Source organism: Gopherus evgoodei, chromosome 3 (genome assembly GCF_007399415.2).
Source record: "Gopherus evgoodei ecotype Sinaloan lineage chromosome 3, rGopEvg1_v1.p, whole genome shotgun sequence".
Classification (NCBI taxonomy): domain Eukaryota; kingdom Metazoa; phylum Chordata; order Testudines; family Testudinidae; genus Gopherus; species Gopherus evgoodei.
Window position 1 is genome coordinate 95,356,788 of NC_044324.1, and position 27,617 is coordinate 95,384,404.

Consider the following 27,617-nt stretch of genomic DNA (forward strand, 5'->3'; position numbering starts at 1 on the left):
CTTGTGGACCATAAAAATAGACATCTGATTCACTGTTTGGCTGTCAAGCATTCTCATAATGTTGCAAAGTTTGGCTTGCAAACATAGTAGAGAAATGCTTAAATCCAAACAAAGTTGTATTTTCACTGGATTTAAAAACAAATAAACCACAGATGTTACTGAACTTATGTTTTGGGTCTAACTTGACCTGAGAATCTCTCTTAAAGAATATTAAGTGTACTTTCAATCAGATCTAGTCAATGAAAGATTATAAAATATTCTCTGATTTTCCCACTTAACTATTGTGTGCTTGAGTTGATAGAATTTACTTATTTACTGTATAAGTAAATTCTATAAAGTATATTAATATTTTATTCTGCAATCACATATTTGGAAGATTAACTCTTTTATATGTAACTGTTGAATATGAGCATTTACAATGTTGCATGTAATGTACTAATGCAATTTTCAACCTTTTTTTTCTTTTGATTATAGCACCATTGAACCTCTGTATTTTACCTATGGAATCTTATTTGCCTGTGGTTGTTCATTTGCGTACCAGCCATCCTTGGTCATTCTGGGGCAATATTTCAAGAAGCGCCTTGGACTAGTGAATGGCATCGTCACTGCCGGAAGCAGCTTGTTCACTGTGTCACTGCCTTTCCTTTTAAGAGTGTTGATTGATTCAGTTGGCCTGTACAACACTTTAAGGGTCCTGTGCATCCTTATATTTGTTCTTTTCCTAGCTGGCTTCACTTACAAACCCCTCACTTCCAGTGCAAGTGACAAAGAGGGTGGAAAGAAGGGCATATTGAGATTTCCTCCTGCAAAGAAGATTTTCAGTTTCTCCATTTTCAAGGTTACGGGTTATCGAATCTGGGCTTTTGGAATCCCTGCTGCACTTTTTGGATACTTTGTGCCTTATGTTCACTTGGTAAGTGCACATCTTTTGCTGTGTATAGTTTATCTAAAAAATCTATTCCCTTTGTATTCTGGACTAAGAAAACCACTGGTATTAGGAATATCTAACATCAAAGTTGTACTGTGAAGGATCACGTGACTTGTGTTCTAATGTCTGCAATTAGGAGACATTCTAGCTGTCAATCAGAACCTTTGCATTCTCTAAGTCTGGAGCCAGTTTAATTTTTAGTTCCTTATTTTCTCCCCTGAGGCTGTATAGAGGAGGGAAAAGGAAAAATATTTTAACTGCACAAGAAAGCCTCTGAGTAGTATTCTGTTTTACTTCAAATGAATTTTGTACTATTGACTGAACAAAATTGTTGTTTTTTTAAGGCCCTGAACAGTAAACATAGCCAATTACACTGTGTATTTATGTGTGATTTGAGTGACGATAGTGACAGGATGTTGCATATTAGAGCAGTACTGAGAATATACTTTAGAATATGCAAATATGCTTTGGATTTATTGGATACTTTATGAAAAAACACTCCTGCAGATAACAAAATAGGGAGATTTTGATCATGAATGTAATGAAAGAATTAAAGTATATCGCAGAAAAAAAATTGATTTCTAGTCCATGCTTAATTTCCCATTTTGATTGATGTCAGCAGTATTATTAACTAGAGCTTTGCCAAAAAATTTGCACTGCTAGTAAATCAATTTTTTAATAATAAATTTGCTAGTTTTGTTAGAAGCACAATATTTGAGCTATATCTTGCTTTTCCCTTTGAAATTTTGTAATAATAAATATGAAAATATCTGTTGGAAAAATAATACAGCAAAACACAGAAAGTCCAGTATGTTCATGGAAAGTGTTGGGGGAGGAGGGAAAGGGGGAAGAGACAACTTATTGTTTTAGAAGACAGAGGAAGAAGCCAGGACGGCAGTCATTTTAGACTTGATTCTGACTAACGATGAGATATTGGTAGCGAACAGAATGGGGAAGGCAACTTGGATGAAAGTGATCCTGAAATCTTCAAGCTTCATGAGTCTAAGACCTGGTCTACACTGGGTGGGGGGATTGATCTAAGATACTCAACTTCAGCTACGTGAATAACATAACTGAAATGAGCGTACTTAGACCTACTCACTGTGGTGTCTCCCCTGCGATGAGTTGACTGCTGCTGTTCCCCTGTCAACTCTGCCTGCGCCTCTCACGGCGGTGGAGTACAGGAGTTGATGGGAGAGTGCTCAGGGTCAATTTATTGCATCTAGACTAAACATGATAAATTGACCTCTGCTGGATCAATCACTGCCTGCCAATCCGGCGGGTAGTGTAGACATACTCTAAGGAAAGGAAGGAATGAGAAAAGTAGAATGAGGACAGTGGACTTCAAAAAAGCAAGACTTAAACTTAAATAACTAGTAGGTAAGGTTACATGGGAAGAAAATCTCAGGGATAAAGGAGTTCAGGAGAGTTATCAGTCTCAAGATGTTTCCTGAATAATAATTGATGTTCTTGCTAGACCTAATAGGAGGACAGCAACATTTCAAATAGCTGCATTTATTTGTATTACCCCAGTGCCTAGGAGCCTTAATTATGGACCAGGACCCCATTGTGCTAGGCACTGAGCGAACAAACAGAACAAAAAGTTGATCTCTCCCTGTCCTAAGAGCTTATAATCCAACTATAAGGCAAGAAACAGCAGATGGATACAGATAGACAGATGAGAGAGTACAAGGAACTAATGACACGATCAGCATGGTTACTGATGTACTGATACCATAGCACTGTATGCATTGTTTAGTCTGTTGTCTTCTGAAAGATACTGGAATCATACCTCATTGCATGGGCTATTTAATCAATTACTTTCCTGTTCTGTTCAAGCATTTTCAACAACAATTATTGGATCCAATGTCAGAGACCTAGTTTAATTTCTTTGAGTGATTGCTCATGTCCATTCCACAGTAGATGTGTGTGCTTGCCACGTGCACCTGTACCAGACTTTTTCCCTTAGAAGTACCCATAGAGGAGCACTCCTAGCAACCCATGAAGTAGCGCCACCATGGCACAATATAAGGGGCGCTGTGCACTCCCCCAACCCCCGGTTCCTTTTTGCTGCCAGTGATGGTGCTTTGGAACTGCTGTGTTCCAGCTCTTCACTGTAGCCATCCCTGTTTAGGCTGTTGTTTAGTTCTGTAGATAGTTTAGTATGTGTAGTTTTAAAAGTAAATATATCTAAAGTAGAAGAGCCTCTAATAACTGCACCCGGGTCATGTGGCACTTGTAAATAGGTTATGCCTCCCCCACACTAGTTGCTTACTCTGTCTTGGAGAAACCCAGGTCAGCGACCACTGCAAAATTTGCAGATAGTTTAAACCCTGGACTAAGAAGGAGTGGGATATATGGCTCTGAGCCATATTGATGGAGTTGGCCCTGACCCTGCCATCCCTGCACCGCTCCGAGTTGGCACCGAGCACCGTACCATCGGTGCACGGCGACCCAGTAGTGCCTTCTACCAGCCAGCACCGCTCCCCATCCATGGGACATTCTAGGAAAACGAGGAAGCGGTCTTTTCCATCAAGACACCTGGACAAGGCTGGGGGTAAGGTTAGACCCGCGCTGGGCAACTCTCGATCCCCCTCGCCCTCATGGCCTCCAACTTGGGTAGAGCAGAGTAGCCCAGCCCACTCTGAGCCGACCTCCCTGTATGCCAGTGGCCACGTACAGGTGCCCTCCGTGCTGGAGGCCCTGCAGGCGACTCGGGACATAAAGTCTCTTCTGATATCAGCTGCACTGACCCCAGTGGCTCCCTGGTCCAGAGGCAAACCAGCGCTCGGACCACCTCAGTCGCCACCCGGACGATACTGCTCACAGTCGTGGGAAGGATCCCGATGCCACTTTTCGCCGAGTGACCACCCCGCTCCGGGGTCTTTGCCGACCCCCACCCAATTGTCTGGCTGCGTGTCGAGCAACAGGGACTTGAGGCACCCTCCGCATCTAGGGAGCGCAGGCCTCAAGGTCAGAGCACGTCCTGCCGGGAGTAGGACCGATGGCACTGGAGGTCGCCAACTCTGAGAAGACGCCATAGCCCCTTGCGGTACCCATGTCAACACTGCTCATGCTCTTCATCCCGGTTGAGGTCCCTGGCACGGCTCGGGTCGGCTCCTGCAGCCCCAGGCATAGATCACCAGCAACCGGCTGCCACAGATCTGCCCAACGGAGCTGTTTGCGGAGCAGCCGCTACAGACAGTATTCCTGCTCCTCTACACCGGGCTCACTGTCTCGGGCCCGGCACCGCTCATGGCACCGCTACTTATCCCTATCCCTGGATAGCGGTTGTTCGTGCACCAGCCCAGACTCCCCTCGGAGCCGGCAGTTAGTGAACCAGATGAGTCTGGTGGGGCAGTCCACTCTGACAGTGCCACAGCAAGTACAATGGCACCAGGCTCCCTGGCCAGCGACCTGGTACCAGTGGACCCCATGGGTCCCAATGCAGACCCTACAGGTGGCTCGCTCAGTAGCCAGGGCCTTAGACCATCAGTCTCCATCTCTCAGCCCCCCAGGAGGGGGTCAGCGGAGCGCTCCTCCCCAGCCCTGCATTCAGAAGGGCACCAGGCGCTGGGGACTGCGGCACTGGTGGGAACGCAAAGCACCGCGCCTGCATCCTCATCCTCCCCAGATGAGGCCATCATGACGCCACCTCTTCCTGTTCCCCTTCACCCGGCGCTGCTGAAAAGGGTGGCCTCAATTTACAGGCTGAAGATGTGGAGGAGCCATCGAACTCCCTCTTTGATGTTCTCTCAGCCACAGCACTGGCTAGAGTGGTCTGCTCTCTCCATGAAGGGGTGGCGAAAATCTCCACTGCCATATGGCAGACCCCATCTTCCTTGCCCCCCATCTCTGAGGGCAGAGCAGAAGTATTTCGTGCCAACCCAAGGGCATGAATATCTCTATACTCACCTCGCCCCCAGTTCCCTGGTGCTCGAGGCAGTCAACCACAAGGAGCACCACTACCAGCCCACTCCCACCCCTAAGAATAAGGATTCAAGGAGGCTGGACTTTTTTGGTAGAAAGCTTTATTCTTTTTCAAGCTTTCAGCTGAGGATGGCAAACCACCAAGCTCTGCTGGGCAGATATGATATTAACTTATAGGGCCCAGTGCCAAAGTTTACGGACTCCCTCCAGGAACCTGATCAGAAGGAGTATAAGGCCCTGGTGGAGGAGGGCGCCGCTGCTGCCAGAGCAGCCCTTTAGGCAGCCTCGGATGCAGTGGAGAAGGCAGCAAGAACCATAGTCTCTGCGGCTTCCATGCAGAGGGCATCATGGCTCCGCTTGTCCAGGCTGTCCAACAAGAGATGGAGCTCCCTGCAGGACCTCCCCTTCGATGACAAGGCTGCGTTTGCAGAGCAAAGGTACATAAATTTACACGGTCTCAAGGACTCTCACATGACCTTAAAGACTCTTGGCCTCTTATGTCCCGGCCCTGGCCAGGACCAAGTTCCAGCCTCAGCAGGCCCCCAGCCAAGCCACCCACTCCCAGCACAAACCTTCTCACAGGAAATCTAGAACCTATAGGAAGCTTCCACAGCGGCAGTCTCCGTCTGCCCCCTAGCCTGGCCCCTCTAATGGCAAGCAGGTGGGTAAGCACCCATTTTAATGTGATGCCCAGGGACCATGGATCCGCCCACCTTAGCCTTCTCCAGCCATCTCTACACATTTGTCCCGGAGAGCTTGCTGCTGACCTCAGACCGCTGGGCCCTCAACACTATCTCCTGGGGCTATACCCTCTAATTTCTTTCTACCCCACCTACCCCCCTCTCCCCATGCCTCTTCAGGGACCTCTTTCACGAGAACCTACTCGAGCAAGAGATGAGGCGGCTCCTTTACCTGGGAGCCGTGGAGGTGGTGCCTATGGAGTTCAGGTACAAAGGGTACTACTCCCGCTATTTCCTTATTATGAAGGCCAAAGGGGGCCTCAGGCCCATCCTGGACATGCGAGGTCTAAACTAGTACATGGTAAAACTCAAGTTCCACATGGTATCCCTGGCCTCCATTATTCCCTCCCTGGATCCTGGAGACTGGTATGCTGCCCTCGATCTCCAGGACGTGTAATTCCACATTCACATATTCGAGGGCCAGAGGCATTTCCTCTGCTTCACTGTAGGATAGGAACACTACCAGTTCACTGTCCTCCCTTTTGGCCTCTCAGCAGCACCCAGAATCTTCATGAAGTGTATGTCTGTGGTGGCGGCCTACCTCAGATGTTGGGGGATCCAGATCTTCCCCCATCTCGATGACTGATTGGTCGAAGAGAGCTCCAGGTCACAGGTGCAGGACCACATAACACTTCTCCTGTCCACATGCACTGCGGCTGTTGGTAAACAACATAAAATTGTACCAGTACAACGAATAGAGCGCATTGGTGCGGTTCTCTGAGACATCGGCCAGAGCTTCCCTCCCACTTGACAAGTTTGAAACCTTGAGGGATTTCATCAGGGCGATCACGAGGTTTCCCGTGACAACTGCCAGGTGCATCCCTCCAGCTCCTGGGTCACATGGCAGCATGCATGTACATGGTATGCCATGCCAGACTCGGAATGAGGCTCCTTAGCTCTGGCTGGCCTCGACGTTCTCCCAGTCCAGAGACAGGTTGGACACAGCCCTCACCGTGCCCAAGTCCGTACCAGCCTCCCTCCTTTGTTGGGCCACTCTGGAGAATGTGCTCGGAGGGGTCCCATTCGGGAGCTGCTCCCCAACTATAGAATTGGTGTCTGTTGCATTGGACTTGGGGTGGGGAGCCTATATGGGAGACCTCCAGACCCAAGGCCTGTGGTCTGCACAGGAACTAGGCCTGCACATAAACGTCAAAGAATTCTGAGCAGTCTATCTGGCCTGTGTGGCTTTTCGCTCGTGCCTTACAGGCAGGGTAGTCAGTTCTCACGAACAACATGGCCTTGATGTTCTGCATCAACAGGCAAAGTGGAGGCTGCTCCACAGCCCTCTGCCGGGTAGCCCTCCGGCTGTGGGATTTCTGCATCGCCCACACGAGTGGTCTCTGCACCTGGGGGTGGCTCACATGATCTTCCAAACGTGGGGCACTCGCCAAGTGGACCTCTTTGAAGGTGCGTCGGAACTCCTTGCTCCAGCTCTGCTGCAGCCTTTCCAGTTGATCTTAGTGGTACCTTTTAGCTAGTTATTAGTAGCTCGTAGAAAGTAGTTTTCAGTGTTAGAGGAGGCCTCAGGCTTCAAGTCGTGCGACTCCTGTCTCCGTTCCATGCCAAGGAGTGATCCGCATGCTAAGTGTCTCCGCTGCTTGGGTGAAACTCACATGAGTGAACGCTGCAAGATCTGCAGGTCTTTTAAGCCACGAACTAAGAAGGACATCAGACTTTGCGCTCTCCTCATGGAATCGGTGCTGGCTCTAACTCCGGTACGCTGAGCGAACTTGGTGCTGGGCACCTCATCGTAAGTGCGCAGTGAAGCCCCCTCCCACAGTCGGCACTGCTCCCCTTCCAAGAAGCAAAGGAAGAGCTCAAATTCACAGTGGCTCCAAGAGAAGGGAGGGGGAGAGGCTGGTTCCGCTTTGGGCAGCCCGCGGTCCCCTCCGGGCTCGAAACCTCTGACTCGTCCTGAGTGGAGTAGCCCGGCAGTGTCGACATGTGCCTCTCCTGCGGTCCAGATCCCATCAACACCAGAGGCTCTACGGGCTGCTCGAGACGTTTTAAGCTTACTGGTGCCCGGGGCGCTGCCAGTGGCGGGGCCCCGGTCCCAAGGCAAACCGCTGATGGGTGCTCAACAGGCTTCCCCCATACAGCACAGCTTTCACTCTGAAGACCACTCTCTACCTCGTTTGGCACTCAGCAGCAGGTCCACTCGCAGATCACATCAACCATCCTCAACACTGGCCAGGCTACCCGGTTCACTGCCATCCGGGCAGGAGTCTCGGGGTCCCTCCAGGCCATGCAGCAACGGGCGCAGGCACCAAGATAGGCATCAAAGGCGTTCCTCTTAATGATGCAGCTATCGTAGCTGGTCTCCGTGCCACCGACATCAGTGCTCCTGCTCTGTCAGACATCACACATGGGACTCCCGCTGTGTGTCACTGGCACCATGGCTCTGCAGCTCCAGGCGCCAAAGCAAATCTTGGAACAGTACTTCCGGAGAGTACCAGTCCTCAATGTTGAGGTCCTGATCCTGTGGAAGATGTCATCATAGGCACCATCACTCTCACCACTCCTATGGTACTGTTCTTCTTCGAGTGATTGCTCACATCCATTCTAGTTAGGTGTGGGCGCCGCGCGTGCACGTTCGTCGGAAACTTTTTTACCCTAGCAACTCCAGTGGGCCGGCAGGTCGCCCCCTAGAGTGGCGCCGCCATGGCGCTCCATATATACCCCTGCCGGCCCACCCGCTCCTCAGTTCCTTCTTACCGCCGTGTCGGTCGTTGGAACTGTGGAGCGCGGCGTAGCTGTCCTCCACGTCCCTAGCTCTCCTTGTTAACTCTCGTTAATTGTTATAGTTGTTAGTCAGATTGTTAAGTGTAGTTAGTGAGTAATTAAGTGTCAATAGTGTTGTAGATAGTTATTCACCGGGGGCTGTAGCCCTTTCCGGCACCCGGCACCGGGCTCATGCCTGGTTCGCCGGGCTTCAAGCAGTGTGCAGCCTGTAGGAAGCCTATGCCTACTAGCGACCCCCACGACGCGTGCCTGAAGTGCCTGGGGGAATCGCACAGATCGGACAAGTGCCGCATCTGCAAGGCTTTCAAGCCCAGGACAAAAAAGGAGAGGGATCAAAGACTTAGGACTCTCCTTATGGAAGCGGCACTTGACCCGGCGGCTTCGCAGGCCGTGATCTCGGCGCCGGCACCGGATCGCACCGGCACCGGGAAGACTCCCCGGCACCGACCTTCTCCGGCACCGGGTACAGAGCCGAGACAGTCAGCGTCTGCTACTCCAGCCAGGCAGACCCGACTGGAACGCCCGGCCTCGACATCGGCCGCGGCGCCGCCGGCACTGTTGACTCCGGGCCCGGCTGGTCCGTCGAGTCCGGTGCCGCCGAGCTCCCCCATAAGATCTGGGGTTGAGCTAGTGGTCCCATCCACGCCGGAGACCTTCGCCTCGGCACGGGACCTTATTGCCCTAACGGAGCCTACTCAGCCGCCACCCCCGGTACCTCCGGTGCGGGTCGCGTCTAGAGGCAAGCCAATGATGTCGGCACCGTCTCGGGACTCGCGCTCACGATCCCGGTCCCGACGCCAAGGCAGATCAAGATCTCGCCACCGGTCGCACTCGCGGCATCGATCGACCTCCAGACGGTCGCGCTCGGACTCCGGCCGCCGATACCGGCACTGTGACTCCAGGAGCCAGTCCCGCCGTCACGCACCGCACCGGTTGACCTCCCGGCACCGAGCTGGTAGCAGGTCCTGGTCCCGGTCGACCTCCCGGCACCGCGTTGGTGGCAGGTCCCGGTCCCGATCCCGGCACCGAAGCGGCGGCCGGTACCGGTCCAGATCCCGGCACCAAGACAGAACCCGGTCCCGGTCCCGTTCCCGGCACCGCTATGACTCCCGGTACCGATCCCCGGCACAGAGAAGACCTTCGCTGCCGACTCGCACTGACCCTTACCAACCAGGGTCGGCCCCGCCATGGCCTTCTAGGCAGCCGTCGGTGTCTTCGCAGACGGACAGCGGGTATGCGTTGGGCACCGACCGGCAGGCGGCGCTGTTCCAAGACCCGCCACAACAGGACCAAGGTCCGCAGCAGTGGGGGTTTTGGACCCCATGGGCATACCATCAAGCCCAGGGCCCCCAACAGCTTCCTGTCAGGCCGGCGACAGCGGAGCACAGGGTGCCTGAAGCCTCGTTGTCTCGCCCCCCTCCCTCCCCGGATGGAGAGGAGGGATCCAAGCAGCAAGACTCCGCTCTGGCTCCTGAAACAGAGGCGAGGGCCGAGGGAGACCCCCCATTGGACACTTTCTTGCCGGGGGTCTCCTCATCCCCCTGATGAAGCGGTGGCTGGCACCTCCTCTAGTAGCCCCCCTCCGCTGGATCTCAGGGCGCACCAAGACCTCCTTAGGCGAGTAGCTCAGAATCTGAGCCTGCAAGCCGAGGAGGTCTCTGAGGTCGAGGATCCGATTGTCACCATCCTCTCGTCGGATGCTCCCACCAGAGTCGCCCTGCCTTTCATTAGGACGATCCAGGCTAACGCCAACACAATCTGGCAGTCACCGGCCTCCATCCCCCCTACGGCGAGAGGTGTCGAGAGGAAGTACATGGCCCCCTCCAAAGGCTACGAGTACCTCCATGTCCACCCAACACCGGGTTCCCTGGTGGTGCAATCGGTGAATGACAGGGAGCGTCATGGACAGGAAGCTCCAGCCCCAAAATCCAGGGAGGCCAGGCGTATGGACCTCCTTGGACGTAAGGTCTACTCGGCCGGGGCCCTGCAGCTCAGGGTTTCGAACCAACAAGCCCTGCTCAGCAGGTATGCGTTCAACTCGTGGGTGGCAGTGGACAAATTTAAAGAACTGCTGCCACAGGACGCCCGCCAGGAGTTTGCGGCCATCCTAGATGAGGGCAAGAAGGTTGCATGAACATCGTTGCAAGCTTCGTTGGACGCCGCAGACTCGGCTGCCCGCACCCTCGCCTCGGGGGTAACGATGCGCCGTATCTCCTGGCTGCAGGTCTCTGGCCTTCCACCGGAGCTCCAACATACCATCCAGGACCTCCCGTTTGAAGGCCAGGGCCTGTTTTCGGAAAAGACAGACCCGAGACTTAAGAGTCTCAAGGACAATCGGGTCATTATGCGCTCCCTAGGGATGCATACGCCGGGAACGCAACGCAGACCCTTCCGGCCACAGCAGCAACAGCAGCGCAGGCCATACCCCCAGTTCCGCCAACGGCAGGACCTCAATAGGCGCTGTGGCAGGAATGGAAGGCGTAGGCATTCGGGGAACCAAGGGGGGCAGAATCAAAGCTCCTCTAAGCCCCCGCCTGGACCTAAGCCTTCATTTTGAAGGTGCGCCCGAGGGCGCAGTAACAGTTTCCCCCACGGATCCTTCCCCCCCCCGTTTTCCAACCGCCTTTCGTTTTTCCTTTCGGCGTGGACCCAAATAACATCGGACCGCTGGGTCTTGTGTACGGTGCAGACAGGATACCGCCTGCAGTTTACATCGTTTCCTCCTTCCCGCCCCCCTTCCTCGTCACTCTTCAGGGACCCCTCTCACGAGCAATTCCTTCGACAGGAGGTTCGGACGCTCCTCGACAAAGGAGCTATAGAGGTGGTTCCGGAAAACGAGAAAGGCAAGGGGTTTTACTCCCGCTACTTTCTGATCCCCAAGGCCAAGGGAGGCCTCAGGCCTATTCTCGACCTGCGAGAGCTCAACAAATACCTGGTGAAGTTGAAGTTCCGCATGGTATCCCTGGGGACCATTATCCCATCCCTGGATCCAGGAGACTGATACGCCGCCCTCGACATGCAGGACGCTTACTTTCACGTTGCCATTTGGCCACACCACAGACGGTTCCTTCGCTTCGTGGTGGGCCCCCTTCACTACCAATTTGCAGTCCTCCCATTTGGCCTTTCCACGGCCCCGAGGGTCTTTACGAAATGCATGGCAGTCGTTGTGGCACATCTTCGGCGCAATCGTATCCACGTGTTCCCTTACCTAGACGATTGGTTAATTCGGGGCACGTCGGAACTGCAGGTTTGCAGCCACGTCCGCGTGATCACCGGCCTGTTTGCTACCTTGGGCCTCATGATCAACGTGGACAAGTCCACTCTGATTCCCACGCAGAGGGTGGAGTTCATCGGGGCCGTCCTGGACGCCACCGTCGCCAGGGCTCTTCTACCGTTGCCGAGGTACCAGGCATTGTCGGCGATCGTTCATCGGTTGCTGGCAGCCCCCTTAACATCCATACGGACATGTCTAGCCCTGTTAGGCCATATGGCAGCATGCACGTTTGTGACCGGTCATGCTCGGCTCCGCATGAGGCCCCTCCAGTTGTGGCTTATCGAACATTACCGTCCGGCAAGGCAGCCGCTGGACATGCTGATCACTATCCCCCGGGGGTGTTGGATTCTCTCGATTGGTGGCTGAACCAGTCGGTGGTATGTGCGGGGCTCCCCTTCCACCCGCCTCAGCCCTCGGTGTCCCTGACAACGGATGCCTCGGATCTTGGCTGGGGGGCCCACCTGGGAACCCTGAGAACACAGGGCCTGTGGTCCCTGCAGGAGGTGAAGTTGCATATCAACATGCGGGAGTTGAGAGCGGTCCGCCTTGCTTGTCAAACATTCTGTCACCAGCTCCAAGGTCGTTGTGTCGCGGTGTTTACCGACAACACAACGACCATGTACTATATCAACAAGCAGGGCGGCACCAGATCCTCTCCCCTATGTCACGAGGCGATGCGACTCTGGGACTTTTGCGTAGCCCACTCCATTCACCTCACGGCTTCCTTCCTCCCCGGAGTATGGAACACGCTGGCGGATCGCCTGAGCAGATCCTTCCTATCACACGAGTGGTCCCTTCGCCCGGACCTCGCCCTTTCCATCTTCCAGAGGTGGGGTTATCCCCGTGTGGACCTCTTCGCGTCCAGGGGGAACAGGAAATGCCAGGCGTTCTGCTCCTTTCAGGGCAGAGAACCCGGGTCTATAGCGGATGCCTTCCTTATTCCATGGACGACCCACTTGTGCTACGCGTTTCCCCCTTTCCCTCTGGTCCACAGAGTCCTTCTGAAGGTGCGCAGGGACAGGGCTCACGTGATCATGGTAGCCCCGGCATGGCCCAGGCAACATTGGTACCCCATGCTGCTGGACCTGGCCATAGCCGACCCAATCCCCCTGCCCCTTCACCCGGACCTGATTACCCAGGAGAACGGGTCCCTCTGTCACCCGGACCTGCAGTCGCTGCACCTAGCGGCGTGGTTCCTGCATGGCTGACCGGTTCTGAACTGCGCTGTTCCACGCCGGTATGGGAGGTGCTTTTGGGCAGCAGGAAGCCTTCCACGAGAGCGACATACTCGGCCAAGTGGAAGCATTTCTCCTGTTGGTGCGTGGAAAAAGGTCTCCGCCCTATGGAAGTTTCGGTGGCCAATATCTTAGACTATGTTTGGTCCCTCAAACAACAGGGTCTAGCGATATCGTCGTTGCGGGTCCACCTGGCAGCTATCTCCACCTTTCACCCGGGTGGGGATGGCCTCTCCGTTTTTTCTCACCCGACGGTGTCTAGATTCCTTAAGGGGATGGAACGTTTATACCCTAACGTCCGCCTCCCTGCTCCAACATGGGATCTTAACCTAGTTTTGTCTCGGCTCATGGGGCCCCCCTTCGAGCCGCTAGCTACTTGCTCCCTACTTTATCTCTCTTGGAAGACTGCCTTTTTAGTTGCTATCACCTCAGCGAGGCGGGTGTCGGAACTCCGGGCTCTTGTGGTAGACCCCCCGTATACAGTCTTCCACAAAGATAAGGTACAGCTGAGACCACACCCTGCCTTTCTCCCCAAGGTTGTCTCAACCTTTGACATCAACCAAAAGATATTCCTCCCGTTTTTTTTCCCGAAGCCTCACGCTTCAGGCAGGGAGCAACAACTCCACTGCTTGATGTCCGTAGGGCTCTCGCGTTCTATGTGGAGAGGACCAAGCCGTTCCGCAAATCCCCCCAGCTTTTCGTGGCAGTAGCGGACCGCATGAAGGGGCTTCCTATCTCCTCACAGAGGTTGTCCTCATGGGTAACGTCCTGTATCAGGACCTGCTATGAGTTGGCCCATGTTCCTACGTGCCGTGTGACTGCGCACTCTACCAGGGCGCAGGCGTTGTCGCTGGCTTTCCTCGCCCGTGTGCCCATCCAGGAGATCTGTCGGGCAGCGACCTGGTCATCGGTCCACACCTTTGCTTCCCACTACGCCCTGGTCCAGCAGTCGAGGGAAGACGCGGCCTTCGGATCTGCAGTGCTCCATGCCGCGACTTCTCACTCCGACCCCACCGCCCAGGTATGGCTTGGGATTCACCTAACTGGAATGGATGTGAGCAATCACTCGAAGAAGAAAAGACGGTTACTCACCTTTGTAACTGTTGTTCTTCGAGATGTATTGCTCACATCCATTCCACACCCGCCCTCCTTCCCCACTGTCGGAGTAACCGGCAAGAAGGAACTGAGGAGCGGGTGGGCCGGCAGGGGTATATATGGAGCGCCATGGCGGCGCCACTCTAGGGGGCGACCTGCCGGCCCACTGGAGTTGCTAGGGTAAAAAAGTTTCCGACGAACGTGCACGCGCGGCGTGCACACCTAACTGGAATGGATGTGAGCAACACATCTCGAAGAACAACAGTTACAAAGGTGAGTAATCGTCTTTTCAGTCGGTGGTGACCTCAGCCTTGGCACCCAGCTGTCCCTCGCTGGGCCGTACCGGTCAGCCGGACAAGATAGCGCCACCTGTCCTGCAGCATGGACAGTGGCAAAGGGTCCCATGGCAGGGACAGTGGTGTCAAAGGGCACCGTGGCCACCGATGCCCACTGAGCTGGGAACCATTCGGTGGCCGGGGCGTCCGAGGCCCTGTTGACCTCGCTATCTAAGCCAAGGGACAAATCAACAGATCATGAGTTGCCGGCTCTGCGCCTGGACTCTGACCTGGGAGTTGATCTCCTGGCACTGGCTGTGGCCCACAGTCCCATGCCGGTCTCTTCTCCTGCACTGCATGATACTATCGCCGCACCGCCACCCTCTGTTCCACAGGAAGATTTCAGGGCGCATCAAGACCTGCTAAAGCGGGTGGCATTGAGCCTCCCACTGCAGGCTGAGGAGATGGAGGGCCCGTCCGATTAGGGATTAGGTACATCTATGGGGAGGTGTGTTTAATCCCTGAGACATTTCTTTGTATTGTGCTTCTTCTATTGATAAATAAGACTTTGTTCTCCAAGTCTGCCAGTCCATCACTAAAATTCTCATATCTCTTCCTCCCCAAAAAAGCAAGTAGGAGTAGCTCTGCCATCCAGTGTCATCCTTGTCTTTTTTAAAAATAATTTATCTTACTTTAGGTAAAATGTGAGGTAATAGCAGTGAAAGCAGATATGTAGCATATGTAGTCATTGGTGTAGTCATGTGAAATAGCATATTGTTTTGAATTGATGCTGCATGCTGCAGCTGCACTTTTTGAGGTACCACCAATATGAAGCCACTGTTAACTATTAAAGATAGTCCTGATAGACAGAGCTTCCCACTCATATTGCATCTGTCTCTGTCCAGCTGTTTCAAAGAAATTTAGAGCTACTGAAGGTACTGTTTAGAATTCTGCCAGAGAAGGGTTTCTGATATCAATGATAGTATTAAGTGTGGTAGATGTTTATATGAAGGTGTATGGCCCTTTATAGTAGCAACCACACCATAGTGTCAATCTGTGTTCAGAGCAACCATCAACCAATGCAGAGAGCATAGGGTAGATTCACAATAATTAAGTCTACGATTTAGTCATGGGTATTTTTAGTAAAAGTCATGGACAAGTCACAGGCAATAAACAAAAATTCATGGCCTGGGACCTGTCCCATGACTTATACTATAAATACCCCCTCACTAATTCTTGGGGGTCACTGCTGCAGGGAGGAAAAGCTGGGGAGGCAGGGTCAGCTGATGCCCTGGTCGCCCTGGGGACGGCTGCAGTGTGTGTGAGGGTGCCAATGGCTGCTTCGGCTGCCCCGGGACCACTGCTGGGGGGCGGGGGGAGCACAGCTGCTTGGGCAGTCCCCAGGGCCAGCTTAACTGGGGTTGCCCAAGCAGCAGCTGGCTGCAGGAGCTGCTCAGCAGTGGCCAGTGTGGCTGTCCCCAGGGCTACCTGAGTAGCTGGCCCCAGAGCCAGCTGCTTGGGTGGCCATGGGGTCAGCCACACTGGCTGCTGCAGAAGTCACAGAGGCAGGGCCGGTGCAATCATTTAGGCAACCTAGGCGGTTGCCTAGGGCACTGGGATTTGGGGGGCACCATTTTATTTGGCAACGACCATGGCTGCCGGATCTTTGGCCGCCCCGGTCGCCGCCAGCATTTAGGTGGAGGGAGCTGGGGCAGAGGAGCACGGGGAGGGCTGCCTGCAGCAAGTAGAGGGGGCAGCACTCAGGGGAACTCCCCTGCCCTGCCCTGCCCTGCCCTGCCCTGCCTCCTCCCCGAGCACGCCGTGGCTGCTTCACTTCTCCCACTTCCCAGGCTTGCGGCGCCTAAGCTGATTGGCGCTGCAAGCCTAAGAGGCGGGAGAAGTGAAGCAGCCATGGCGTGCTCGGGGTGCTCGTGCACAGAGCAGGGGTGAGCTGGGGCATAGGGGTGCCTCATGGTGGGGGTGGGAGAGCTGCCACGGGGGTTGCAAGGTGGAAGTTTCACCTAGGGCATGAAACATCCTTGCACCAGCCCTGCACAGAGGTCATGGTAAGTCACAGAATCCGTGACTTCTAAGATCTCTGCGACAGATACAGAGCCCTAATGATAATGCCATCTTTACACTGCTGTTAAAATACTTCATTGTCTGTAGTGCTCTCACAGGTTCCAACTTTTTACTTAAAATATTGACATGCATTGCTAGAAGCTTTTAGAGAACTCTGTAGAATTAGCAGATCACTTGAAAATAATGGGTAAGTTGCAGGTTCAATTTAACACTGGCTGTTAATAAATGCTTTAAGTTCCTAATGACTGTTCCTTCCTTCTAGTACAACAAAGTGTTTGAAACTTTGCAGTTCTTGTCTTGAATTCAGGCTTGGTAATTTCCGAGAGAGTTCAACTGCAAATATTGTATACTTAAAATAATAATGCTTAAAGCATTTTTCCAAATGCCATTATAAAAATGTAAGAATGGCCGTACTGGGTCAGACCAAAGGTTCATCCAGCCCAGTATCCTGTCTACCGACAGTGGTCAATGCCAGGTGCCCCAGAGTGAGTGAACCCAACAGGTAATGATCAAGTGATCTCTCTGCTGCTGTCCATCACCACCCTCTGACAAACAGAGGCTTACCATATAATAGCCATTAATGGACTTAACTTCCATGAATTTATCCAGTTCTCGTTTAAACCCTGTTATAGTTCTAGCCTTCACAACTTCCTCAGGCAAGGAATTCCACTGTGCACTGTGTGAAGAAGAATTTCCTTTTATTTATTTTAAACCTGCTGCCCATTAATTTCATTTGGTGGCCCCTAGTTCTTATATTATGAGAACAAGTAAATAACTTTTCCTTATTCAGTAAATAACTTATTTCCTTAATATATTAATACTTTCAAAAATATTTGTTTCCATTTTATAGAAGGTGAAACTAAAGTAGAATTCATGACTTTTTTACAAATCAAGTGTGCAATACAATATCTAGTAAATAGTGCCATTAAACTATATCTTGATATTATTTATCTTCCTAGTTCAGTTAACTTTGTTCCACAAGAGCTCAGAATTTTTTTCTTTAAATTTATTTCAGAGAAGGTTACTCTTAAAAGATGCTTTCATTTCTGTTAGAAAAAGGCTAGGCTCAATGTTTAAATGCAGTTGCAGAATTGCCTTACACACATCATCTTCTATACATTTTTCAGAAAATAGCTGGTGTCTGTCAAAAAGTTGACTCCACACCACTGCTACGCTTTACAGAAAAAGAAAAATTCTAAAATAACCCCACAAAGAACAACTTTCAGTATTTCTTTATTACTGCTTTGCTGCTCAAATATTAATTCCACTGTGTAAGACTTTTTTGTGAACTAACGTTACCTCACAAATGTACTTAAAACTTATCCAGAAGCTATATACATTTTTGTGTAAAACAGATATCCTTTATCAATTCAGTGTCTTGTTTAGATTATTCCTGCCTTTTTTTAAAAAAACTGAATAAACTTGTAGTCTCTGTCATCCTGTTCATTCTCTTGACTACTGTTCAAGAAGTTGTATATTTAGTTTTCCTGCATCATTCATTTTCTTGGTACCCACCACTTCTTTTCTTTAAGAGGCTATAACCAGCCTCTTTCCTAGAAAGTACAATATGAAGATACATTTCAAATGGTGTTCAGTACTCATAGGTGATTGTATGTTAAACAGCTATATCTTCATATTGTAGGTAATTTGAAAAAGTTAAAACCACTCAGATTTTTCCACAAGCATGGCTGTCAAATGTAAGCGCTATTCTTTCTTTCTCATCTGCTTTATCTACCACTTTTCAGTCCCACACAAAGTTCTGACAAGGGTTTTAGTGTTGTACAGTTCCACTTTGGTTATATGGATATTTCTAATGGACCAGATCTTCAATGGCTCCTATGCTTTACTTGCTTTTCTAATCTTTGATTTATCTCCCTTCAGATTTCAACATCTGCTCCAATTTGATTGCCCAGGTTAGTGAAATTTACCCCCTTTTCCCCTTTCTATAACTACCCTACATACTTATTCCTGCCCCAGTATTCATCAGTGTTGACCTGGCAATGTTTGTTCTTGGTCAATTTGGCTACATTTTTTTATTATTTTTTTTTGAAAGTCACACATTCTCTGTATTTTATTAAGGTGAAGTAGAAAACTTACGGAAACAAAGTTCAGTTCCTACAAAATATTTCCTCTATATTAGTAATTTTTATGAAAGTTCAGTTAAACTGTAGTCTCCGTACAAGCAACAGAAGAGAAGAAAAGTCTTAAATGCAAAAAGTATAAAACTCAAAGGTAAATCCAATGATTGGATCCTACAAAAGTGGAAGTAAACAAGTCAATTGAAAGAAGTAACCATTTATTTTAGGTTGTGAATGTACCCAGGTGTATAAAACAAGCTGACATCCAAGGATAAGAGTAAATTCATCTTCATCAGGAGTGCAGGATCAGCAAATCAGAAGGTGTCAGTTCTGTTAATTATCAACCATTTCACTGCTGTGGAACCAGACATACTGAAGTTAATGTATTCTGATTTCATTTATTAAAGTTTCTCTGACTATATACTTTTAAAAAAAGAAAGTTTTGATAATATAAGCCACTGATAGAAGATTGATTAGCAAGTGTGTATACAATTTCACAACCTGGAACTGAAGTGTAAAAGTGTGTGCTCTTATTTTTCACAAAATACTATACAAAAGGTGTCAGCTCTCATCTAGGTTTTTGGATGCTTAATCTGAACAATTTCCCCATTTTTTTTTGAGACAGAGAGAAAGAAATAGCCCATGAGGAAGTTTCCAAAATACATTTTTATGAAAAAGCTGATATTTGCATTTTCTTATGCCTTTTTTGGTCTTATGATTCATAGATTAGATTATTATTAGAGTTGGAAGAGACCTCAGGAGACCATCTAGTCCAACCCCCTGCTCAGAGCAGGACCAATCCCGAAATGGCCCCCTCACAGGCTGAACTCACAACCCTAGGTTTAGCAGGCCAATGGTCAAACCACTGAGCTATCCCTCCCCTCTTGGTGACTTGTCCTAATTTGCTAAAACTTCACAGTGTTGTTGGATGGAAGCATGAAGTCTTCAACTTCCAAACAACCCTTCCTGGTGTACATAAGTATCAATTACCTCTTAATAGAGTGAAGTCATTTAAATATCATTTATTTTGCAGCTTCATTTACCGTGCTAACAAAACACAGCAAGTGCAATACTAGAAAGACAGATGTCATTGCTAAAACTACTAGCAAGTATTACATTTTTTAAAAAGTATTTCCTTCCCTTTTTATTTCCACCCATGAGTCTTTGAAAACTGGAAAGCACAGCTGACTTGCCTTCATTTATCTTCATACATAATTAGATTATTGTCATTGCCAAAATTGAGCTTAGATCATTATTGACTTCAGGCTTGTTTCTGGTGCTTATCAAGGATCTTTGGCCACAGCCTTTTACAGGAATTAGGAACAAAAATTATACTATTGTGGTGGACATTTGTGCTGATTACAGTTCAGTGTGATAATTCATGTGGAAAACTAATCCTGAGTAGTAGCATATTAAGTAATGATTGAGAAATTTCAAAAGGTTCAGAGATTTGGTTCTGAAAAGCACACAATTTGCTTCTCTAAACAATATAAATCTCTTGAGTTATGTAACATTTAGTCTTGAAATCTCATAAGAACAAGATTCCCTGTAATATCTTTCTACTTCTGATTGGGTCAGAAATCTCCCAATAACATACTTTTCACCAGTATTTTGGCACTTTGGTTCTGGTTCCAGTGGGAGCTTGAAAGTGCGGAACTGTGTGGAAATTATAAATATAATAGGAGATGGAAAGTAATGTGGTTAAGATTTGATTCAAGGTCTGGGTCAGTTTTTGTTTTGTTTTTAGCCAAATAGGTTTGCCCATCTGTTGTGGGCTCCACTCACTGCTGGGGTGCCTCCTCGTAGCTGGTCTGGGGATTAGCTCTTTCCAGGTCCAGCATCCCCTTTCTGCCACTCATCCGACCATCTCTCTCTCGTTTGTGCTCTCTCTCTGCGACTCAGGGTGCTCTCCTTTTGTGGCTTATCCCTCTGGCCAGGTCACTAAAGTCCTCCTTTTCTGGGGTATCACAGTCTCTCCATACACACTATCTCCAGAAGCCTTCTCATCCAGAGTCCAGACTGTGCAGCTTCTCCCAAGTGGCTGGTAGGGGAATCCACGCCCACCCTCTTCTGCGCGTTCCAGCCCAGGGCCCCTACAACCAGCAGCTAGGGTCTACACTGTCCCACACCTTGCTGCTGTTTCTCTGGACTGCTTCCTATGCTGCCTCTAACAGGCTCCTTCATCCTCCTCTGAAAATGTTCTTCACTCTGGGCCAAGTTCCCTTCTCTCCCCAGTCTCAGAGAGAATAACTGCAGACCTCTTCCCTCCAGCCTCTTTCTGCTGCCAGCTTCCTGGCTTCATACTAGCCTAGCCTGTTGCTTCTCAGCTGGCTCCCATCATCTTTTAGGGGATTATTTAGGCCATGTGATTCCCCTCAGCCTCATTAACCCTTTCAAAGCTACTGTGGTGTGAACACCCCATCACACCATCTATGATTTGTATGTCTTAGGTACTCATGGCCCTTATTACATAGTATCAGACCACCTCACAATCTTTAATGTATCCACACAACACTCTTGTGAGTTGGAGAAGTACTATTATTCTCATTTTACAGACAGGGAACTGAGGCTCAGAGAGACTAAGCAACTTGTTCAGTGTAGCACCGGAAGTGTATGGTGCAGCAGGGACCTGAACCCAGAACTCCCAAGTCTGAAGCTAGGGCCCTAAGCATTGGACCATTGTTCTTGTCCTTGAAAGGCTATACAAGTGTAACAATAAATTGATCAGATTGTTTAGGGAACTGCAGACTCATTCCATAAATATAGGGGGTAGGAAGTCTTCTAAATTCCTCTTACAAAAAAGGAATATGCAACATAAAGTCATAGATTAAAAATTTAGAGCATAAACTTCTGAAATTATTGCAAGCAATGAAATATTACAAATGGACAGGATTACATGTTTTGGATTAACTTTGTTTGCAAACAACCTATGAGCTTATCAACACAAATATGTAGTTTGCAGCAAGCTGGGGTGTGACTCTACCTTATGCCAGCCTGCTACACTCACTGACTAACTGTGTAGATCCTGTTGAAATGCAGTAACAGTTCCTTAATGTACTTTGATGTAGTCCCGTTTCAAAGTGGGATAGATCAAAGCACACTAATGTACTGTTATTGCACATCAGCAGGATCCACATGGACACTTAGTGTGTAACTGACTTAGAGTTACAGTGAACTAAAGCTTTGTGTAGGCAAGCCCTAAGTACCTAAATTCTCAAAGGAGGAGGAGGATGTAGAACTGTCAGATATGAATACAGGCAAGTTTCATCAAACGTGCATTTAACATGCGCAAATTCAGCTTTGCGTGGTCGGCAAAAACAAAGAAGGAGAAAAATAATTTAAATACTGTATCTGTAGTGCGGGTGATTCCGCCTGCCATTACACTCAATATAATTTTGACTATACGTGATTTTTGCTTTACGCGCTGACAGTGGAATGTAACCCCAGCGTAAAATGAGACTCACCTATACCCAAAAGAATGCTAAGCAAAGTAAAGCACACAACAGAAGAAAAGCTGTGAGGTTGGTTTCATACTGAAGAGGAAAGAATCTGTGGGAATTAGAAGAAATCTGTGGGAATTAGAAGAAAACAACAGTGCACCATTTTTCTGCCCTAGAAACAATGCAGGAAAATGAGTCGAACCCTAAACCAGTGCCAAGTTAACTTCTTTGATCAAGCTAGTTGACTGCCATTATGTTCACCTACATAGAAAAGATTAATTGTGGTTACAGAAGAGAAAAATGTGATCTCTGGCATAACACAGGCCATGTAATTTCACACAGCAATTCCTATATCAAACCCAATAACTTGATTCTTCTTTGAGTGATGGTCCCTTTGTGTATTCCACATGTGGGTGTGCATGCATGCCATGCACTCGACTCCAGAATTGTTTCTTACCAGTGTCCGTTGACCCACATGTGCATAATGTCTCCTCTTGCTTGCATCCGAGGGTATAATAGGTAGTGTGAGTTGATAGCTCTTCAGTTCCCTTTTGCCATTGCATGGCCAGAGTCAGAACCATCTGTTCCTTCATGCTCTTAGTTTTTCCTGAGAATGACTTACTTGAAAGGATCGGACATATTACTCACCAGGGCAATGAATACTTCAGATCTTACCCAAATACACTCTTACAGCCAATTCTTATTAATTAAACTAAATGTATTGGTTAAAAGAATATTATACATACAGACATTAATAAAATTCTTAGGTCAGTTTTATAGTAGACATGGTGAGCTTTAGAATTGCAAAAAGTTATTTCAGAATTAGTTCCATAGGTTATAATCCAAAGTCCAATATCAGGGTGATCCAGGCTGGAGCTGGAGATCTTAGTCTTGCGACTCAGACTTCCCCTATGAAGCTTAAGCAGATCTAAGAGAACAGAATCAAGGCCCTAGTGTTCTTGTATAGATCTCTCGCAGGCTATTGACAGCCTCTTGACAGCAGATATTCCTTGGGTGAGCAATAGGTGATCATCATAGCTTTGAAGTAAGACCTTCTATTTCCTAAGCACCGTTGGTAATTAGCTGCATAGATTAGCATAAAGCAACTGCCTATCTCCTACCATTTACAGGTAATTTACTATATACGTCAAAGAGAAATAAAGACAATGATATTATTGTGATGGGTTTGATCAGAGAAACCCCCTTGGCACTGTCACTTGACATGCTGGAATTACCTCTGAGCCCATTTTCCACTGCCAGCTAGGGACTCCAGAACCCTGCTTTGTTGCAGCAGACACATTAGTCTGCTGCAGGCCAGACCCAGGTCTGGCCTATGCCCCCAAAGCTGCAGACTTGAATCAAAAACTGCTCAGCAAGTTACCTATCTCCAGCACCCAGACACCCAGTTCCTAGTGGGATCCAAACCCCAAATAAATCTGTTTTACTCTGTATAAAGCATATACAGGGTAAACTCATAAATTGTTTGCCCTCTATAACACTGAGAGAGAGAGAGATGCACAGCTGTTCACTCCCCCCAGGTATTAATCACTTACTCTGGGTTTACTAATAAAAAAAAGTGATTTTATTAAGTATAAAAAGTAGGATTTAAGTGGTTTCAAGTAATAACAGACAGAACAAATAAGTTACCAAGCAAAATAAAACAAAACATGCAAGTCTAAGTCTAAGCCTAATACATTAAGAAACTGAACAAAGGTAAATCTCACCATCTGATGTTCCAGTAAGCTTCTTACACAGACTAGATTCCTTCTTAGTCTGGGCCAATCCTTTCCCCTGGTACATTTCTTGTTAGTTCCAGCTCAGGTAGTAACGAGGGGATTTTTCATGACTGGCAGACCTCTTTGTTGTGTTCCACATCCTTTTGTAGCTTTGGCCCAAGACAGGAATCTTTTGTGTCTCTGCGTTCCTGCCCCTCCTTCTAAATGGAAAAGCACCAGGTTTAAGATGGATTCCAGTATCATGTGACATGGTCACATGTCCTGTGAGACCCCAAGCCTCCATTCTTTCAGGCCTGACAATCAGGAACACAGGAAGGCTTACAAGTAAACAGAACCATTTACAATCAATCGTTCTAGTTAACGGGTGCCATCAAGAGCGAAAGCCACCATTAATGTCCACACTTTTCATAATTACAATAGGACCTCAGAGTAATACTTCACATTTCTAGTTTTAGATACAAGAATGATACATTCTTCTTTGAGTGCTTACTCATATCCATTCCAGTAGGTGTGCGCGCGCTGTGTACACGTTCGTCGGAGACTTTTACCCTAGCAACACTCAGTGGGCCGGCAAGGCGCCCCCTGGAGTGGCGCCGCCATGGCGCCGGTCATATACCCCTGCCGGCCCGCCGCTCCTCAGTTCCTTCTTACCGCCCGTGTCGGTCGTTGGAACTGTGGAACGCAGCTTGCTGTTCTCCACCTCCCTAGCAATTCACTCGTCTTCTCTTTATATTGTATATAGTTCGATCAACTGTAGTTAGTTATTGTTATTTAGTAGTTTTGTTTGTTGTATTGTAGATAGTTAACGGGATTGGTGGTTAGCCCCTTCCCCGACCCCGGTACCGGGCCCATGCCCGGCTCACCGAGCTTCAAACCGTGCGTGGTCTGTCGTCGGCCGATGCCTACTGGTGACCTGCACGACGCCTGCCTTAAGTGCTTGGGCGAGGCTCATTTGACAGATAAGTGCCGGATCTGTAAGGCTTTTAAGCCCTGAACTAAAAAAGAGCGGGACGTTCGCCTCAAGCAGTTACTGATGAAGGCGGTGCTGACTCCCCACTCCTCGGCACCGGCACCGAGAACAACTGCTTCGTCGGCACCGGAGCATACCTCTTCAGCGAAGACTCCGAGTCACCGACCTTCTCCGGCACCAGCTTCTACCTGGCACCGCTCACTCTCGCCTTTGAGCAAGAAGCGCAAGCCTCCTGCGGCTGCTATGTCCACACTGCAGTCAGAGTGCTTAGCCAGGCCGGACCGCCCGGCACTGCCGTGTGCCGTGGCATCGACTTCCACCGCACCGTTGATTCCGGCCTCGGAAGAGCCGTCGAGTCCGGTGCCTACCAGCTCCCCGGCGCGGGCCATGGTTGAGCTCGTCGTGCCCTCCACGCCGGAGACGTTCTCCGTGGCACGGGACCTGATTGCCTTAACGGAGCCTGAGCTGCCTCGACTCCCGGCACCGCCGGTGCAGGTCCCTCAATCCACAGGCAAGCCGGCACTTGTAAGACCTTCTTCACCCGGTACCTTGGGACTTCGTCGCTCTCGGTCCCGATCCAGGTCCCGCAGACGTTCTCAGTCCCGCGGCCGCTCGCAGTCCTGGTACCGGTCGTACTCGCGGTACCGCTCGAGGTCCCGGTCGCCGTCCAGGTACTACCGGCACCGTTTCAGATCTCGTCATCACTCGCAGCACCGGGCTTCCCACAGCCGATCTCGGCACGACGGTTCCCGGGCACCGGTCGACCTCCCGGCACCGCGCTGGTCGCAGGTCCCGGTCGCAATCTCAGCACCATTGAGGCTCTCGGCACCGCTTCCCGACACCGCGTAGGGACGGTTCCAGTGGACAGGGACCATCACTTCACAGTCTTCGCCCCGCCATGGCCATCTCGTCAGCCATCAATCTCCTCCCATGCCGGGTCGGCATCCTGTGGGGACTCGGACAATCAGCAGGACCCTCATCAGTGGTCCTTTTGGACATCTTGGGCCTACCATCAGAGCCAAGGTGTCCCGCATCCGCCGCCACGTTCTGGCCCCTCTGAACATAGGGCACCAGAGGCCACGGTGAGCAGACCTCTTCCAGTGGGTACAGAACATCTCCCAGCGCAGGTCTCGGACTTGCAAGAACCACCTCAGGATGTTCCACAGGACCAGGAGTCACTTCAAGACCCATTGGTCCCCGGGGTCTCTTCCTCTTCATCACCAGATGAGGCAGTAGCAGGGAGGGCCATATCTGGACGCCCCCAATTGACCTTCGGTCGCACCAGGACCTCCTCCACCGTGTCGCTCTTAACATAAACCTACCCGTGGAGGAAATTCCTGAGGTGGAAGACCCAGTGGTCACCATACTATCGGCGGAGGCTCCTCCCCTTTATTCGTACCCATACAGGCTCGGGCAGATACAATCTGGCAAACCCCGGCATCCGTTCCACCTACAGCCAAGGGGGTCGAACGCAAATATATAGTTCCATCCAAGGGGTACGAGTACCTATATGTACACTCTCCTCCTTGTTCATTAGTAGTCCAATCCATTAACGAACGAGAGCGCCACAGCCAACAAGCCCCTGCGCCTAAATTGAGGGAGGCCAGACTCATGGACTTGTTGGGAAGGAAGATCTACTCCGCGGGAGGTCTCCAGCTCAGGGTGGTGAATCAGCAAGCCCTCTTGAGTAGATACAATTATAACACCTGGGAAGCAGTAGGGAAATTTGTAGAGCTAGTCCCGCAGGATTCCCGCCAGGAGTTCTCGGCTCTCCTGGAGGAAGGGAAAAAAGTTGCACAGACCTCCCTCCAGGCCTCGTTAGATGCCGCTGATTCGGCAGCTTGAACTGTCGCCTCCAGGATTGCTATGAGGCGCATATCGTGGCTGCAAGCATCGGGTCTGCCACCCAAGCTGCAGTATACCATACAGGACCTACCATTTGACGGTCAGGGCCTTTTTTCCCAAAAGACGGATCCTCGCCTCCAGAGTTTGAAGGACAACCGCGTGACCATGCGTTCGCTGGGAATGCATACGCCGAATACTCAGAGGCGATCTTTCCGCCCACAACCCCAGCGCCCCTATCCCCCACCTCGGCCAAGACAGGACTTCTCCAGAAGGAGAGGCCGTACTTCCCGGAGATGCCAGTCTGGCCCACAAGGGGGTAATAACTCCGGCCCCACCAAACCACCGGCGGGACCGAAGCCAAACTTTTGAGGGTGCGCCCGAGGGCACTGTACCAATTACCTCCCAGGATCCTTTTCAGTTTGCCAACCATCTTGCCGCATTCTTCCCTGCATGGTCCCAGCTAACATCGGACTGCTGGATTCTCAGCACGGTGGAGTGTGGCTACCGTCTTCAGTTTATTTCATCCCCTCCTTCTCATCCTCCCTCCCCGTCCATCTTCAGGGACCCCTCTCACGAGCAACTCCTTCTGCAGGAAGTTTCGAGGCTCCTTGCATTGGGAGCTATAGAGGAGGTTCCAGAGGACCTAAGGGGAAGAGGGTTCTATTCCAGATACTTCCTTATTCCCAAGGCGAAAGGGGGCCTCCGGCCCATCCTGGACCTGCGAGCTCTGAACAAGTTCATCACGAAGTTCAAGTTCCACATGGTATCCCTGGGAAACATTATACCCTCCCTGGATCCTGGAGATTGGTACACTGCTCTCGACATGAGGGACGCATATTTTCATATCGCGATTTACCCCCACACACAGAAAGTTCCTTCGCTTTTTGATAAATCGTCAACACTACCGATTTGCGGTCCTTCTCTTCGGCCTCTCCTCGGCCCCTCGAGTATTCACAAAGTGTATGGCAGTAGTCGCCTCCGTCACCGTCGAATCCATGTTTTCCCATATCTCGACGACTGGCTTATTCGAGGGACCTCCGAGGCTCAGGTTACCGCACACGTAAACGTCATCAAGGACCTATTCTCCCATCTAGGTCTGATCCTCAACCTAGACAAATCCATTCTGCTCCCTACGCAGAGAATAGAATTCATCGGGGCCATGCTGGACTCGAATCTTGCAACGGCCAGTCTACCTCCACAGAGGTTCCAGGCTATAGTCTCCCTCATCCAGGGGCTACAAGCCTTCC

At 50.1% G+C, this 27,617-nt stretch overlaps 1 protein-coding gene across 2 annotated transcripts in view; it reads left to right on the forward strand.

The window, feature by feature from the left end:
* Positions 1 to 27,617, forward strand: part of SLC16A10 (solute carrier family 16 member 10) — a 179,339-nt gene that overhangs the window by 125,383 nt on the left and 26,339 nt on the right. Inside the window, exon 3 of one of the 2 annotated variants that reach the window (XM_030556130.1) lies at positions 475 to 913. In XM_030556130.1, the coding sequence (XP_030411990.1) occupies positions 475 to 913 (439 nt within the window). The remainder of the gene's footprint in view (positions 1 to 474; positions 914 to 27,617) is intronic. The other variant, XM_030556131.1, reaches the window with a different exon arrangement.